Source organism: Rhipicephalus microplus, chromosome X (genome assembly GCF_043290135.1).
Source record: "Rhipicephalus microplus isolate Deutch F79 chromosome X, USDA_Rmic, whole genome shotgun sequence".
Taxonomy (NCBI): Eukaryota; Metazoa; Arthropoda; class Arachnida; order Ixodida; family Ixodidae; genus Rhipicephalus; species Rhipicephalus microplus.
In genome coordinates, this window is record NC_134710.1 from 188,911,709 (window position 1) to 188,928,507 (window position 16,799).

General features: G+C 44.4%; 1 protein-coding gene and 1 non-coding gene across 2 annotated transcripts; one reads left to right on the forward strand and one right to left on the reverse strand.

Moving 5' to 3' along the window:
- Positions 1-13,047: 13,047 nt before the first annotated feature.
- Positions 13,048-13,120, reverse strand: TRNAT-CGU (transfer RNA threonine (anticodon CGU)). Its single transcript has one exon. It is a non-coding gene; the product is annotated as a tRNA-Thr (tRNA).
- A 1,593-nt stretch (positions 13,121-14,713) lies between these two features.
- LOC119177314 (uncharacterized) lies at positions 14,714-16,602 on the forward strand. Its single transcript, XM_037428775.2, has 5 exons — positions 14,714-15,032; positions 15,127-15,252; positions 15,639-15,798; positions 15,945-16,090; positions 16,375-16,602. The coding sequence occupies exons 1-5, from the start codon at positions 14,818-14,820 to the stop codon at positions 16,598-16,600; spliced, it is 873 nt and encodes a 290-aa protein (XP_037284672.2). The 5' UTR covers positions 14,714-14,817; the 3' UTR covers positions 16,601-16,602.
- The last annotated feature ends 197 nt before the right edge of the window (positions 16,603-16,799 follow it).

Below are 16,799 nucleotides of genomic sequence, written 5' to 3' on the forward strand. Positions count from 1 at the left end.
GTTGAGGCTTGGGCCAGTTGGTGATGCATATTTGATAGAACGAAGTACTATGAATGGCTCTCCTCAACACACAAAACGTAGCGTCATCTTCTATGTTTCACCTTTTGTTGTCGTGTTAATTGCGCTCCATTTGATTAATAAGTATGCTTATCCATGTAACTGCCATCGTTTTAAGAGTGTTTTTAGTGTTACACCTCACTCGCACGGGTGTAGCTTCATTATTTCTCATAAATTAGGGGTGTTCATAAACACCTATAAAACTTTGGTGTGACGTTTCTTTACACCCTAAGTGTCCAGGGTGTTTCTAAACACTTTATTGTTTAGGCTGTTCCTAAACACCCTAAAAGAGTGTTCCTAAACACTCTTTTAGAGTGTGTTCTATTGGACACACCCTAAAAGGGTGTGTTCCATAGGACAAAAAATACGCCCTTATGAGTGTAAACATTTTTGCAGTGAACGAAGCACGCTCAAAGCATGTCCTGAAATGATTCAAAACAGCGGATCCCATGTACCTTGGGAATCGATGTAATGCGAAACATGGTGAGGAAGGGGGGGGGGGAAGTTGCGGTATGTGTAATCTATTATTTAGCGAGATTTTACGAAATTACACTAGAGATATTCACAAATGCTGTACACACAGACATATGTTGGACAATCGCCTGGGTTTTATAATATATAGACCTAGTTGCTTAGAGCTTCGCAAGGATGCCTACATCCACTTAGGTACTGCCAAGACTAGATGCCTTAAGGTGATATATAGCGGTTGTGCTTGAGAGGTTGGTGACCCCGGCTAGTGCTATGCAGACCAACTCCAGTGCTTTGGGCTCAAGTATAAAATACACGTTGACCTAACGTGATGCCTGAATCATAGGATGGCATAAATATTGTTTATAATACTAGGAAGCCAGCACTGCAACCACAAATGCCGTTTACTAACATTACGCCTGCGTAGTGTATTTTTAATAAGCAATATCAAAACCTGGCGTGGCTCCCGTATAGAATACTTAATTACCAGGAAGAATTCTAGGATTCGATTACTTCTGATATTTATTCTTTTCTCTTTCTGGGTCTACGCGTCTGATGTCACGTTTCCTTAGCGCTCTTTCATTTTAATTACCAGTGTGTGTTCTCACCGTTACTGGGAAGATATAGAGAAGTCCTGCATCCACTACTTTCGAACGCAGTGCCTAGTTGAAGCTCACATGTATGTTTCTTGTATGTTCTCTTTTTTTTATCCGAGTCTCTAGTTTTCGTTCCTCGATCTTCTTTCTCCAGTAGAGGATAGCAAACCGGACGCTCGTCTGGTTGAGCTTCCTGCCTGTCCTTGTCTTTTTGCTGCTTGCTCCACCTCTGCAATTCCCTTTGGCGCATACCTAGACACCGCTGCTAAGAGTATACGGGTATGGGTCAGAATTGTTTGGAGGAAACGGTTTGAACCATACACGACAAAATTCACACGTTATTCATTTCATGATCAGCCGCAGATATTCGTCAAACCCTCCTACACTCCCGCACTAATGTTCGTATACCTAAAGTAGGGGATCACGAAAGCACCCAGACGTATAATGGTAGCCAGCTTAGCTAACTGTTCCAGACAGACAGACAGACAGACAGATAGACAGACAGACAGACAGACAGACAGACAGGCAGGCAGGCAGGCAGGCAGGCAGGCAGGCAGGCAGGCAGATAGATAGATAGATAGATAGATAGATAGATAGATAGATAGATAGATAGATAGATAGATAGATAGATAGATAGATAGATAGATAAACAGACAGACAGACAGACAGATAGATAGATAGATAGATAGATAGATAGATAGATAGATAGATAGATAGATAGATAGATAGATAGATAGATAGATAGATAGATAGATAGATAGATAGATAGATAGATAGATAGATAGATACAAACACTCAAATTGCTTCGGTTCACTGAGAACTGCTTCAAATTTAGTGACTGAACAGGTCACAAGGAAAAGTTTAATTATCTGGGCGATGAGGACTTATTGTTATAGATTTATTGTGGCGCAAAATGTCCTTAGTGCACGCAAATTACGGCCTTTGCCAAGTGTAAATTTGATGAGAGCTAGAAAAGTTATACTACCGTTATCTCAAGTTCTCCCCGCTTTACCGAGAAAGTGGCTCGGAACCTATGGTCATTTTTGCTGAGAATGGCAGTTACGTTTACTTTCTTGCATTCCCTAGAGTTTTACTATACTAGGGTCACCTGCTTTCTTCATAATCACATGCAACTAATCACTCTGGTTTCACACTTTATTGGTAAGAAATTGTTGGTGGCGTTGTATCACTTATTGTGCGGCCTTGTGTTCAACTACATACTGTATACCCCCACCTGCTATGATAGCTTTGAGTATTTACGAATAAATGAGAGAATATTATTTATTCGAATATTGAAATAATAAATTAAATAATCATTATTCGCAGTGAAGTTTATTATTTGCCTTTCTGAACCCAGTTAGACTTTCTATAATAGTTCCTTATTGTATTTTCACGTGATATACGAGACGCAAAAGTATACGTGTCCCCCAGTTCATCAGTGACCTAAGACAAGCTTCTTTTTAAAATTGGTGAAGACAATGGTGCTCACGGTTGATGTGTCACCTTCGTCAGGGGCCTAAGTGGCTTTATTCATATGCCACGAATCTCTGTGTATGTTTCCAGATCGCGTATAAGGACTTAAAGCCGTAGTTACATGTTACTAGAACTACGGCTTTAATTCTTGGTAAATACAAGTAAATGCGGAAAATTAGCTAAGAATATTAGGGTCAAACTTCATTGTTGAGAAAAAGCTGAATCGCGGCACCTTGTTGGCGAAAGTTATGTTCTATGTGTTTAGTGCGTCAATACGCATAGTTATAATCATTTTGGCCCATTATACGAAGCGTGTAGTTTCTGCTATACTATTGGAAGAACACTAAGAATGGCACGGACCTATTTCAAGTGGAAATGTGGAACTCAATATGTCAGATGTACGCGCAACGTTTACTCCATATGTTAATTACAGTGTTAAATGAGGGCTGTATGCGCACGAAGAAAATATTTTGAATTGTAAGGTTTTACTCGGGGTGATTTAAACGTTTGAAGTTACTGGGTGCTGGTATTAAACAATCCAATTTCGCTAAGAATTGGGATATTATTCAGCTAGCACATCGATATGCCGTTGTTCTCGCAATGCTTAAAGGAGAAAAATAGATTTCAGCGTTTATTTATCGGAAAAACTGTATTGCTTACGAGAGGATGCTTGCGTACGTGCTCCGTGTGCCTCACACGTATAAGTGTCTCAGTTGATAGTTCACTGTGTCTCAAAAGCACGTCCTTTTCGCAAACTGAGACTGTGCAGCTAGTGCAGTGACCTTTGCGTGCCCGGTAACTACAACAGAATGGTTCCGGTGAAACCTCAAGGTGTACTTCTCTCCCAACCTCGAGATAACCGTGGGCACGCGTGAGTGTTCACCCCCCTTTCTTCTCTGCTGGGAAAAGTACGAATGGTAGAAGAGAGTGTGCGCCGCCACGTCATGACAATCTGGTGACGCGCGCTCATTGCGCAATCTGGCTGCTAATGCTGAAAACACCTTAGTTCTACCGAGATGGGCGTTGCCAGTGGTATGTGGTAGATATAAATAGCTTGGTGTTTCCACCTTCAAGGAGGTTCTCCGTCATGTTTCAGTGGCTAAGGCCTCGCACTCACAAGAAAGTGGTCAGGCATTCGATTACGCATACCGGAGTATTTTTCTCAATTACTATTTTTTCTTGAGTTGTTTTTTGTACAGATACGTACTATAACTACCAATATAACTACCAAAATAACTACCAATATGGATAGGAAAGTTAAAAGAGCGGAGGAGTTTTACAGAGATCTGTACAGTAGCCGGGACAACCATGACTTTATTACTATAATAACTAGCAGTAACCCAGATGACACCCCACTAGTAATGATAGAAGAAGTCAGAAAAGCTTTGGAGAGCATGCAAAGAGGCAAAGCTGCTGGTGAGGATCAGGTAACATCAGATCTGCTGAAAGATAGAGGACAGATTGTGTTAGAAAAACTAGCCACCCTGTTTATGAGGTGTCTCCTGACGGGAAGAGTACCAGAGTCTTGGAAGAACGCTAACATCATTCTAATACAGAAGAGAGGAGATGACAAGGACTTGAAGAATTACAGGCCGATTAACTTGGTCTCTGTAGTAAACAAGCTATTTACAAAGGTAATTGCTAACAGAATAAAGAAAACATTAGAATTCAATGAACCAAAGGAACAAGCAGGATTTCGAACAGACTACTCAACAATCACAATTGGGCACGGGAGAGCAGCTACGATGCCTTCGCCTTTCAACGCACCGCCCTTATTTGTGCAGTTTTTCCTGTTCGGCGCATGGAATCCTAACCAGGGTGACGCAGCTGTGCTTCCAGCGTCTACTGCTCCATTCGTCGTGGAAACAAGTACCGCACAGGATCGGCTTTACTTTCAACCTTGGATGGAGACGGTGACTACTCCAGTAACCAGCCCAGCAGCACCATCGTCGTGGACATCACCTAATCGGGCCGACTTAAACGATTGGCATCACCTGTCGTCCTTCAGTGGGCACGGGAGAGCAGCTACGATGCGTTCGCCTTTCAACGCACCGCCCTTCTTTGTGCAGGTTGGTACCGCCCCATCTATACACTGTAAGCGCTCTAATAACGCATTTTTGCTGCTGCTCCCGTGCCCAAGTGTACTTCATGAAATTTTGTGTGACTGTATTTTTGTTTGTAAGTTGCTCTTTCTCTGTGGAGACGTCGAGCTAAACCCCGGGCCCAATCGTGTTGATTCTACCTCACAGCACAATGAATTGCTTGCCGCTATTGCTGCCCTCTCTTCCAAACGCGACCACCATCATGAGGAGGTAATGAAGGCATTTGCCGATCTGTAGAAAACTCAAGCAGCACTCGCAGCAAAGGTATCAGATCTTGCCGCCAGGCTAGAAACCGTTCAATCTATCGTTGAAAACCTATAGATGTAGTGCCAGCTGCAACCGAAATCCAACGGACTGTCTCAGAGGCAGTTTGCGCAGAGCGCCGAATTTACCTCTCGCCTGAATGAACTAGAGGACAGATCGCGCAGAGATAACCTCATTTTTTATGGAATCTCTGACAATTCATCTGAGACCTGGGCGGAATCTGAAGGTCACATCCGGGATATATTTGCTCGCGTTTTCTTGAATTTGAACTACTCGGAGGAGCGATTTCCATGGCGCATAGGTTAGGCTCTTTTGCGGCAAGTAAGACTCGCCCAATAATAACCAAATTCTGGTCTTTTAAAACAAAGGACCACATCCTGTCACTAAAAAGCAAGCTTAAAAATACAGATTTTTCTTTGAGTGAGGACTTCTGCCAAGCTACTCGGCATTGCAGGAAAAAGCTTATCGAATTCGGAAAAGCAAACGGGCAATCTTTTTCGCTTCGATACAACAAACTTGTGATGAATAAGAAGCAATATGGATACTGCGCAATAACCAACAGCGTTCACGCGCTTGATAGCTCCCGTCAGACAGGCGTTCCTCGTGGTACACAGCCTCCTGATAGTGGCGGCGCTTCCGCGAGCAGTCCCTCTCCGGAATCATCCTAGCAATCTCTTCCCAAATCCAATCTAAGCAATGTATCGTTTCTTTTCACCAACATTCGAAGCGTCATGAATAAGCGTGCCACCCTCTCTTCAGCCATCGATTCTTGCTCAGCCGATATTATCTTATTAACCGAAACGTGGCTCTCAGCAAAAATAAAAAGTAGTGAAATATTTGACTGCTATAAGGCGTACAGAACATATCGTTATGACCGTGACGTCCGTATCGGTCAGGGCGTGCTCGTTGCTGTCAATGAAGCGTTTAATTCCTCTGTGGTTCCGATCAGGTCATCCTTAGAAATAGTATGTGTGCGAATCATTTTTTCCTGTCGTGACTATATTTTGTGTGCATGTTATCGATCCCCAGCTCCTTCCCCCTCCTTTTGTTCTGAACTCCATGATGTTCTGAATCTGCTGATTGTATGCTATCCCAATTCCCCCTTGATCCTTATGTGTGATTTCAATTTTTCAGGTATTGCATGGCGTGCAGACTCCGTTAGCGTAAAACAAAACTTACCAGAAAATATAGAATTTTTGAATTTGTGTACGGACTTTAACCTCACTCAGCTTGTTCTTGAGCCCACGCGGTCAACATCAACCTGTGTTTTCAAAATTATTAGGGATTATTCGCGTGCCAACACAGCACTAATTACAGCAGAAATGGAACGTTTTATCAAGGAATTCATAACTAACTATGAAGAACGATCTGTCAATGATAACTGGTTGCGTTTCAAAAACAAATTATTATCTTTGCTCAACGAACATGTACCCACCAGAAGAATTTGCACTAAACCTCGCTCTCCTTGGTTTAGTTCCACTTTACGCCGACTCCGCAAAAAAAAGAAGGGTCTGTTCCGAAGTGCTAAATCTTCTAACCTCCCCAGCCGTTGGTCTGAGTACTATAGCATAAACAAGGAATATAACGACGCTGTCAGCAACGCAAAAACAACATTTTTTAATTCCACACTGCTTGCTCTTCTTTAGACTAATCCCCGCAAATTTTGGAGCATAATGAGAGGTGAATCTCAATCTAATATTCAATTAACATGTTCTGACCTGGTTGTACCACCCGACCAATGCTGCACGGTTCTAAATAATGCTTTTTCTTCAGTATTTCAAACAACAGCCCCTTCATTATAACCCCATGTACCCCACGCCGATTTTCCGCCCATGGAACCAATTTTCGTTGGCTGGGTGGGCTTAACTAGGCTAATTCAGGGTTTAAAAATGTCTTCTTCTGCAGGCCCCGATGAAATTTCCTCTAAAATGTTGAAATTAACAGAAGTGTATTCATCCATTGTCCTTGCAAAGCTTTTTCATCAGTCATTACAGTGTTCATCGCTACCCGCTGATTGGAATTCTGGAAAGGTGGTTCCCGTCTATAAGTCAGGTAACCCGCATCTTCCAGAAAACTATCGACGAATATCTCTCACAAGCATTTCCTGTAAGCTACTCGAACATATTATTTTCTCTCATTTAATGGACTTCCTTGAAACAAATTCCTTCTTTCATCCTTCCCAACACGACTTCAGGAGAACATTTTCATGCGAAACCCAACTAGTATCTTTCACTAACGATCTCTTTGCCAATTCTGACGAAGGTTACGACACTCATTGCATTTTTCTTGATTTTCATAAGGCGCTCAATACCATTTCTCATGAACTTCTCCTCGTTAAAATAAATCAATTGAACCTTGACCCTAATGTGCTTGGCTGGATTAACTCCTTTCTCTCTAACAGGTCGCAATATGTCACTGCTAACAACTATTCTTCCGATACCTCTGCCGTAACATCAGGGGTGCCGCAGGGCTTTGTGTTAGGTCCATTGTTATTTTTGATTTATATAAACGACCTTCCTGACTGTGTTAAGTTTTCAACCATTAAATTATTTGCTGATGATTGTGTGCTGTATTCCAAAATCACTAACCCAACTGATTCTATCAGACTTCAGAATGACCTAGATAACGTGTCTCTTTGGTGTCGTGACTGGCGGATGAAACTTAATTCAACCAAATGTAAAAGCATACGTGTATCTCGAAAAACTTCAGCTTCTAACACTTGCATGTATCTTCTTAATGATGCTCCCTTATCCTCAGTGCACTCGTATAAATATCTTGGGCTTAACATTACTAACAATCTATCCTGGCAGAAACACGTCGAATACGTCACTAATAATGCTAACCGCATGCTCGGATATTTGCGACGAAACTTTTCTTCCGTACCCATGTCAGTGAAACTAAACCTTTACAAAACGTTAGTACGCTCTAAACTGGAATACGCATGCGCCATCTCGGATCCCGGTCAAGTAACCCTAACTCTCACTCTAGAAGCCGTTGAAAACCGCACAGCCCGTTTCATTTTGTGCAATTATTCCCGTCATGCCAGCGTCACAGCCATGAAAAAACTCTGAACCTAACCGACTTATCGTTCCGTTTAAAATGCTCTCGCCTTTCTCTTTTTCATAAAATGTATCATTACAATCCATCTTTAAAAGAGAGCCTTCTCTCTTCCCCCTCTTACATTTCACCTCGTTTCGATCATTGCTTTAAAGTAGGTGTGCCATTTTGTCGAACAAACCACTACAGTGATTCCTTCGTTCCCCGAACAAGCAAATACTGGAACTGCCTTTCCGCTGCCACCACATCCCTCATCGACCCTGCAAACTTGAAACTCTCCATTTTGCAGCATATGTAACATTTCACTTACTTTTTGTTGTATAACCCCCACTCCTTTTTGTAAAGCCTTCGGGCATGGAAAGTATTCAAATGAATAATAATAATAAATAAAAAATAAAAAATAAATAAATAAATCCACCACATTCACACTATAAATTAGGTAATAGAGAAATTCTCAGAATATAACCAACCACTATACATAGCCTTCATAGACTAGGAGAAGGCGTTTGATTCAGTAGAAATATCAGCCGTCATGCAGACACTGCGGAATCAGGGCGTCAATGAAGTATATATAAACATCCTGGAAGAAATCTATAGGGGATCAACTGCTACCATAGTGCTTCATAAAAAAAGCAACAGAATACCAATCAAGAAGGGTGTAAGGCAGAGGGACACAATCTCCCCAATGCTATTTACCACGTGCTTTCAGGAGGTTTATGATGCCTAGAATGGGAACAGTTTGGGAAAAGAGTTAATGGAGAGTACCTTAGTAACCTGCGCTTCACCGATGACATTGCATTTCTGAGTAACTCAGGGGACGAATTGCAACTCATGATTACGGAGTGAGACAAAGAGAGCAGAAAGGTGGGTCTTAAAATGAATCTGCAGAAAACGAAAGTAATGTACAACAACCTCGAAAAAGAGCAGCGCTTTGAGATAGGTAATAGTGCACTTCAAGTTGTAAAAGACTATGTCTACTTAGGGCAAGTAATAACCGTGGAGCCGAACCACGACATTGAAGTAACTAGAAGAATAAGAATGGGGTGGAGCATACTCCGCAAGCACTCTCAAATTATGACAGGTAGATTGCCACTATCCCTCAAGAGGAAGGTGTATAACAGCTGTATCTTGCCGGTACTTAGCTACGAAGCAGAAACTTGGAGACTTACAAAGAGGGTTCAGCTTAAATTGAGGACGACGCAGCGAGCAATTGAAAGAAAATGATAGGTGTAACCTTAAGAGACAAGAAGAGGGCAGAGTGGATTAGGCAACAAACGGGGGTTATGGATATCGTAGTTAAAATCAAGAAGAGGAAATTGACATGGGCAGGGCATGTGGCGCGTAAACAGGATAACCGCTGGTCCTTAAGGGTAACTAACTGGATTCCCAGAGAAGGCAAGCGGGTTAGGGGGAGACAGAATGTTAGGTGGGCAGATGAGATTAAGAAGTCTGCGGGTATAAATTGGCACCAGCAAGCACAGGACCGGGTTAACTGGCGGAACATGGGAGAGACCTTTGTCCTGCAGTGGACGTAGTCAGGCTGATGATGATGATGATGATGATGATGATGATGATGATGATGATGATGATGATGACGTATACCTAAACGATGAAGGACGCCGACCTCAACGACGACGCTGGCAGCAATATCCAGCCGAGAGTGAACATATATTTGATATCGCCGCACGGCGAGTGGAATATTTATTGAGAGAGCGCGAAGGAGGACGGCAACTCGTCGTCGGCGCCGAAGAACCAGACGTCAAGCTGGGGCAACCCCCATGATGGTTTTGTCTGCATGACGCTGGGTGGCGGCGCCGTTTGCCTCGGGTCTCTGCTCGGAGAAACCATTTGCGCCAGCGCCGTTTCTTCTGGTCACGAACGGTTCGAGTGGCAGAGGTGGGAGAGTGTAGATGAACCGCACGCCTGCTTGTTTTCAACCACGCGCACACCCACGTGGAGTTGCTCGGGGGATTTCAAGCTGAACGGTCGTGCCACGTGCGTTCTCCGACGCGAGAATAGATCTCGCTGACTGGTTCACCATCCGCGACCTCCTGACGCCGTGAGGCTCTCGCTGTGGTGCCCCGTCCTCGGAACCTACGACCGGCCCCGAAATTTCGTATCTCCTTATTTGAGGGGCGAAGCTCCTTAGGGTCGAGCTAGTCCCCTGTCTGTTGGCGTGACACGTTAGTACTGGAAGCACCCGGTAGGGGGCGAGGCGGTGCCAGCGCTCGCTCCTGGCGCGTGCTACGGTTTGAAAAAAAAAGACCGCTGGGGGTACGGTGCTCTTTCTCTCTTTAGACGGCGGTGGTCATGGATTGCGCAGCGCGGCTGCGTGCCAACGCAGTCCAGAGTTTCAGGCTCACAGAGCGGCTGCAGCATGGCAGCGTAGAGAAGCGGACCAGACTTGCGGGATCGTGAAGCTGCAGTGGCACGGAAACGTCGGCAAGCTGATCCAGAGGCTGCGAGGGCTCATGCAGCTGCAGTGAAACGGCAGCGCTGGCATTGTGCGGGAGAATTCACAGTTAAGGATCCCCCGGAAAATCGCCCACTTGTCATCGTTCACTTCATGGATATGCTGTGATTTTTTTCGGTCACTTGCCTGTTGTATTTCTTTTTCTACATCTTTCCACTATTTTTACCTCCCCTTCCTTCCTCCCCTACAAGGCACTGTGCCATGTCGCACAAGAGGAAGAAAGGTATTAAGTGCCTTTTTCTTCTTCTTAAAATCACCACCACCACAAGCACGCGCCTGTCGTAAGCAGCAGAGCACCCGCCGCCAACGCTTGCTTTCTGAACGCGTCGTCAGTCTCGTAGTTCAGCTTATCCTGGTCCCCCAAGCGCGAAGATATTTGCGTTTGTTCGCGCTGCATTCCTGTCCGAGTCCTCACGAGAAAGAGAATGACATCATGGGCCTTCGAAGAGAGCGAACTGCTGATTGCCTTTGTGGGTTAGGCCCTCGCCGATAAAAGCAAGCCTGCAATGAACAGAGCTTCAGTCTATCGACCAAATGGCGTTGTAGCGGATCCGACATTCCGGGTGGCCCGGCTTCCCCTAGCGAATGCAGCCATTGATTTACGGTGCCTTTACGAGAAAGAGGCGGTGCTGTGTCTCGCATGTTGAACAATTCCGCTGTAAAGCCTCATCGAACCATTCCGTGGGTCATAATAATTTAAAACAGTGAGCTTCCAAATGCACCATCAGTATCAAGATAACTTTAATGCAACAGCTTTGCAGTGTCATCAGCCAAGCCAGTGGATTTTTTGCGCCTCCTTCACGCGATCGAATTTTTTTCGCTGCTGCAATGCCACCAAAAAGGAACATTCTAAAATATCATAAAACCATTATTATGAACACCCCACAGAAGACCGCGGTATCCACCTTGTATTTGTTCTATGTCATCCTTTATTTCCTGTGTTGTAGAATAATGATGTATAAACATCATCAATTAAACACCAAATAAATTTACGTCTTGCCATCAGTGCATGTTCTGTACGTTCGCACTTCGCCTTCCAAGATGTCACGCACCAAGCGGGCGGAAGCTGGAAGTGGAAGAAACCAGGTCCGTTCGATTCGCCTGCACCACGTGAACCAGTTCACGAGGTGCTGCACCTTGCCATTCGTTTCAGCGGTGCAGCATTGACGACCGCTGAACCCTGCCATTCGTTTCGAAAGGTGCAGAAGAGGTGCAGCACCGGTTCACGATTTTCCTGCACCTTCTTCGCTGACGGTGCCGGCTTGGTGCAGGCGCGCGTGCAGCTGAGCAGACGACGCAGCACTTAGACGTAGGTGGCTTAGATGCCGTACCCGCCTCTACAAATGTGGTGTGTTTTGCCAAGATGTTCGCGCCTCATAAACTGTCCGCATGTGCGTTTCGCCATAGGTCAGTGTTTGCTGAATGGTGTAAATTAACCGAAAAGAAATAAGGCCAACACCTGGTTGGCACATCGTCATTTATTTCGGGTGTCGTGCTGTGCCTACACCGCTGAACTCACGCTGCACAATTTCTGAGCTTCGCGTGCACAGCCATGAACCGGTTCCGACCGGTGCAGGTGAATCGAACGAACCTACCGCCTCGGTACAGGTGCCGTGCCACACCGGCAGCACGCCAAATGGTTTATACGCCTCATTCGAGGTGGTACATAGTTGACGAGACCAGGCAGAAGCACATGATAGTAGCCGTGGTGACAAGCTTGGTCGAGACATCGGCGAAAACGAGAAAAGTGACCCCCGTGGCTGTTGCCAAAGCCAGTGCAATTCAAAGCTTAGCGTGGGCCGATGCTTTAGCTGCGATGGTGGGTACATCATCTCGTTCATGGCTACTGCGTCTGGAGGCATCCAGGATACCACAGCCAGTTCTGGTGGAGGCGCTTGTGTCCATGCTTTTGCAACTGCTTCGAACGTTCAGTTTCTCCCTCATTCTTTCAGCACGACCACCAGGTCTCCCTGGGAACTTCTGCAATGCTATATTGCCTGCTCCAAGTTAGCTGCAGCCCACTTGATAAAACCCTAGAGTGCGCCGTCATCGTCTTTTCCTGATGCAAAGCGCGAGTGCCTAACAGTGACAATGATGATGACTTACTTTTTTTCTTCTTCGTGCGTGTCCGCCACCGAGTGGAAACCCCAGGTGGTAAAAATTTCTTAAGTGCCCCGCTATGGCATGTCTGAAATATTATGTGGTTTTGGAAGGTAAAACACCCGAGAATAATAATAATAATAATAATAATAATTAAAATAATAATAGAATTATTAATAATATTATTCTTATATATTGGCGTGTGCATGTGGAGGGGAATGGGAGAGTAATGAGGCAGCACTTCAAAATATGTGTTTGTTTCAATATACTTATTTCAAATTATTCTTTACTGTATCTACAACTGCTCTTTTTTTGTCAAAAATATGATACGCATATATATATATATATATATATATATGAGATATAACAGACAGTAATGCCAAGGAATGTACAGGGGAAGTTATTAAAATCAATGGAATATAAATAAGAAGAAAGAAAAGTGGATGAAAAAATTACCAACTGTGAGCAGGAATCGAACCTACGACCTTCGAATTACGCGTTCGATGCTCTAACCACTGAGCTATCACAGCGGCCCTCCCTCCATCCACTTTTTTGGGTAGGTTCGATTCCTGCTCACAGTTGGTAATTTTTTCATCCACTTTTCTTTCTTCTTATTTATATTCCATTGATTTTAATAACTTCCCCTGTACATTCCTTGGCATTACTGTCTGTTATATCTCATTAATATTGTGTTAAAAACACGGAAAAACGAGCCCTTAGGTATACGCTTCTTTCCCTATATATATATATATATATATATATATATTGCCAGATACTTTCAATTCCTGCTGCTTCTAAGATAATAAACTAATTGTTCATAGTGGGTGCAATATTACGTCGAAACCAATTTGCTAATTCCTTCCGGGTGTATTACTTTTTATCTTCAGGTTGCACTTTTGTTGATTTTATAATAAACAACTGAGACAGCCAGAACTGTTATCTGACACCAGGAAGGAGCGTAGGCCTCGCCAGCGATAGCACCGACAACGCCTGGGGCGACCGTTTCGTGCATAGCACTGACGATGTAATTGCCGAGCTTTCCATGACCCACTACTTCTTCATTACATATTTCCCCCTCGCTGTATACGGAGCCAAGTAGGTGTTCTAAGGTGTCGTGAGGACAAGTGGTTCGTTATACGGTTTGAGACAATCCACGTGTACGATTTCGGGGCCTCGGTGACGCAGGTCCACAGTGGGCGTGAGGGGTTCGATGAGATAGATGACAGCGGAAGTTTGCTCTATGACGTGATAAGGTCCATGGTACCTGCTGAAAAACTTTGTAAAGGTACCAGGAGCAGCAGTGGGAGGCACCCATAATCTAACCAGAAAGTTGGGCGAAAACTGGTAGTGGGACCGTCTATCGTTGTGACGAAATTTCTGTAGCCCTTGTTCTTGTGTTATAAGTGTGCGAGCTAATTTCCGACATTCTTCCGCATACCGAGCGGCTTCGGAAACTGGTGTTCCTTCGAATGAGTTGGGTCGGGAGGGGAGAATGGTGTCAATTGGAGGTGATGTCTCTCGACCATAAAGTTAAAAGAAGAGAGAAAAGCATGTCGTCGCTTGAGGTGCCATGTTGTAAGCGTATGTTACGTAGGGAAGGATAAGATCCCAGTTGGTGTAGTCGAATGAGTTGGGTCGGGAGGGGAGAATGGTGTCAATTGGAGGTGATGTCTCTCGACCATAAAGTTAAAAGAAGAGAGAAAAGCATGTCGTCGCTTGAGGTGCCATGTTGTAAGCGTATGTTACGTAGGGAAGGATAAGATCCCAGTTGGTGTAGTCGGAGGTGACATACATAGACAGCATGTCGCCAAGAGTGCGGTTGAAACGTTCAGACGATACCTGCAATCACGTGGCTGTGCCTTCAAGATGTACGCACGCGACCTCCACGAACAGCCTTGATTTGTCAACCTCAGGCCATAATAATGAAGGGTGAGTCAAGACGGAGCCGAAGTAATGCCTAGTTCACACTGAAGCATCCGCTTTTTACAGCGACCGAAATTCTCCTGCCGCCGAAACGCAGCGTTGTTCGCACTGGATGCGCCCCACGCCGCCGCATTCGCCGAATATAGCCATAGCGTGCCATCTACCGAGTGAACAATAAACTACGGGGCGAGCGCGGAACGGGTCAGCCGTTCCCCGGAAGTTGTCAGCGGCTCGCAACACTAGTGTGCCCGTGACGAGCTCGATCTTTTTGTTTTGCGCGGTTAAACTGTTATCTTAAGCCGCTATGCTGTCAAGTGAGCAAGAAGCAGCACTGCTGCTAGCTCTTCTGGCAAGCAGCAGCCTTGCAATGCATAAAGAAGAGGAAAAAACGTCGCTGAAGCAACGACGACGCCAGTTACGTTGGTGGGTCCGGCCTGCTTTGCAGGAACGCGCCAACCTTGGTCAGGCCAACAAACTGCTACCTCTTCTACGAGATCGAGACGTGGAGTTTTACCGACAGTGAGTTCAACTCTGATTACAACGTTCGCTTATGTGCCCTTGGGTGCATAGGTGTTTTGTAGCGCTTCACGCAGTGCCATTTGTATCTCCGTAGGTACATCAGGATGCCTCCACGTACTTTTGACACGCTGTTGCACCTTGTGAAACATCATATTGAAAAAAAGGACACCAACTTCCGGAAGGCAATCAGTCCCGAGCACCGACTTGCACAAACTTTGAGGTAAGGTTGCCTTATGAATCGTCCAGAGCATTCATTTGCTTAGTGTGGCTGTGAAATGTGAAGTAAGGAGCGAGCATTTCACACTTTTCGCGCAGTTAGATGCGGCTAGCTTGGTACACGCAATGTTTACTATAAATTTTTTTATTGCATAGTGTCAAAGGGTCATTGTTTATGTACGTGCATGCACTTCATGGCATTAGGTTTGTCTCGCTAATTAACATTAAGAACTAGTCGTAACTGCAAAAATCCACCCGACGAAATGTCGTAAAGGGGGATGTTGTGAGTGACGTTTATTTTTTTTAAATATGGACATTTTCTCATTACTTAAATCCTACACCACCATGAAAACGTGCACTCTCCTTGCTTCTACATTTATTTCTTCTCAGATTCTTGGCTGCAGGTAAAACACTTCGTTGCTCATCTTTCAACTTTTTAAATGGTCGTTCGACAGCGTGCTATATTGTGTCGACAGTGTGCCAGGTGCTCTGGGATGTACTTGGTCCTATATACGTTGCCCGTCCATCAAGTGCAGGCGAGTGGCTACAGGTAAAATTTACGTTATAAATGCATGTTGCATACGTTCAACCTGGAACATTTGGCCTGCCTGTTCAACGTCTACCTTAATTTTTGCTGTACAAACATGACGTGTGTTATTCCCACAAAAGCCGTTATCGATATTTTCATTCCATCAGATTGCAAAAGAGTTTGAGGAAAGTTGGAACATGCCCCACTGTGTGGGTGCAATTGATGGAAAACACACCAAATCGGGAAGTGAGGACTATAACTACAAACACTTCTTCAGTAAATCGATGCTTGCTGTCAGCGACGCCTGCTACAGGTACATGTTTATTTACTCTCGATGCAACAGAAAGTAGGAAGTGGCAGTATGTACATGTAACTGTGCGTAAAATGGTGAAAAAGCAGTCCTGTAATTTTTAGCCTTTAAAAAGCTGATGTTACATTTCAGGCTTTGTAGTTGCACGGCCACTGGATGAAAAAGCTTCCAGCGGCCGTGGTATTTGCATGGACGGTTGCTATCTATTTGTTTTGGCCTCTGCATGTAAACAATCATGAAAGACATGCATGCTAGTGCTTGATGAAATAATGTTTTAACATTTTCAGGTTCATTTATGTGGAGATTGGGCACCATGGGAGCAATTCAGATGGTGGAGTATTCAGCGAAAGCCAACTGCCTCATATTATCTTTTCGAAGAATGAAGGATTTCCCCCTGATGCACCACTGGGGAACATTGGCCGCATTCCTTTCTACCTGGTCGGAGATGAAGCGTTTCCTTTGAAGACATACTTGATGCGGCCGTATCCTCGGAAAGTCAAGTTGCCCCTTTGATTTCTTTTAGTACTGGAGTGCATTGCTCTATGCTATTAATCTAAGGTGGTTCAGTACACTGAAATCACTGTAGTGACAAGCAGCCGAAACATGATGTCATAACTAAACGCAGTGATTGGTTTATGTTAGAGGCACTAAAGCACTTCACCACATATTGGCGCTTCTCCTTGAAAGTAAGTTTCTTTTCTCTGTGGAAGTA

Bases quoted from the DNA above. Each gene is read 5' to 3' on its own strand.
- LOC119177314 (XM_037428775.2), top strand. From the start codon at position 14,818: ATGCTGTCAAGTGAGCAAGAAGCAGCACTGCTGCTAGCTCTTCTGGCA. The intron at 15,799-15,944 runs GTAAAATTTACG...TCATTCCATCAG, and splicing joins GTGCAGGCGAGTGGCTACAG to ATTGCAAAAGAGTTTGAGGA. The intron at 16,091-16,374 runs GTACATGTTTAT...TAACATTTTCAG, and splicing joins GTCAGCGACGCCTGCTACAG to GTTCATTTATGTGGAGATTG.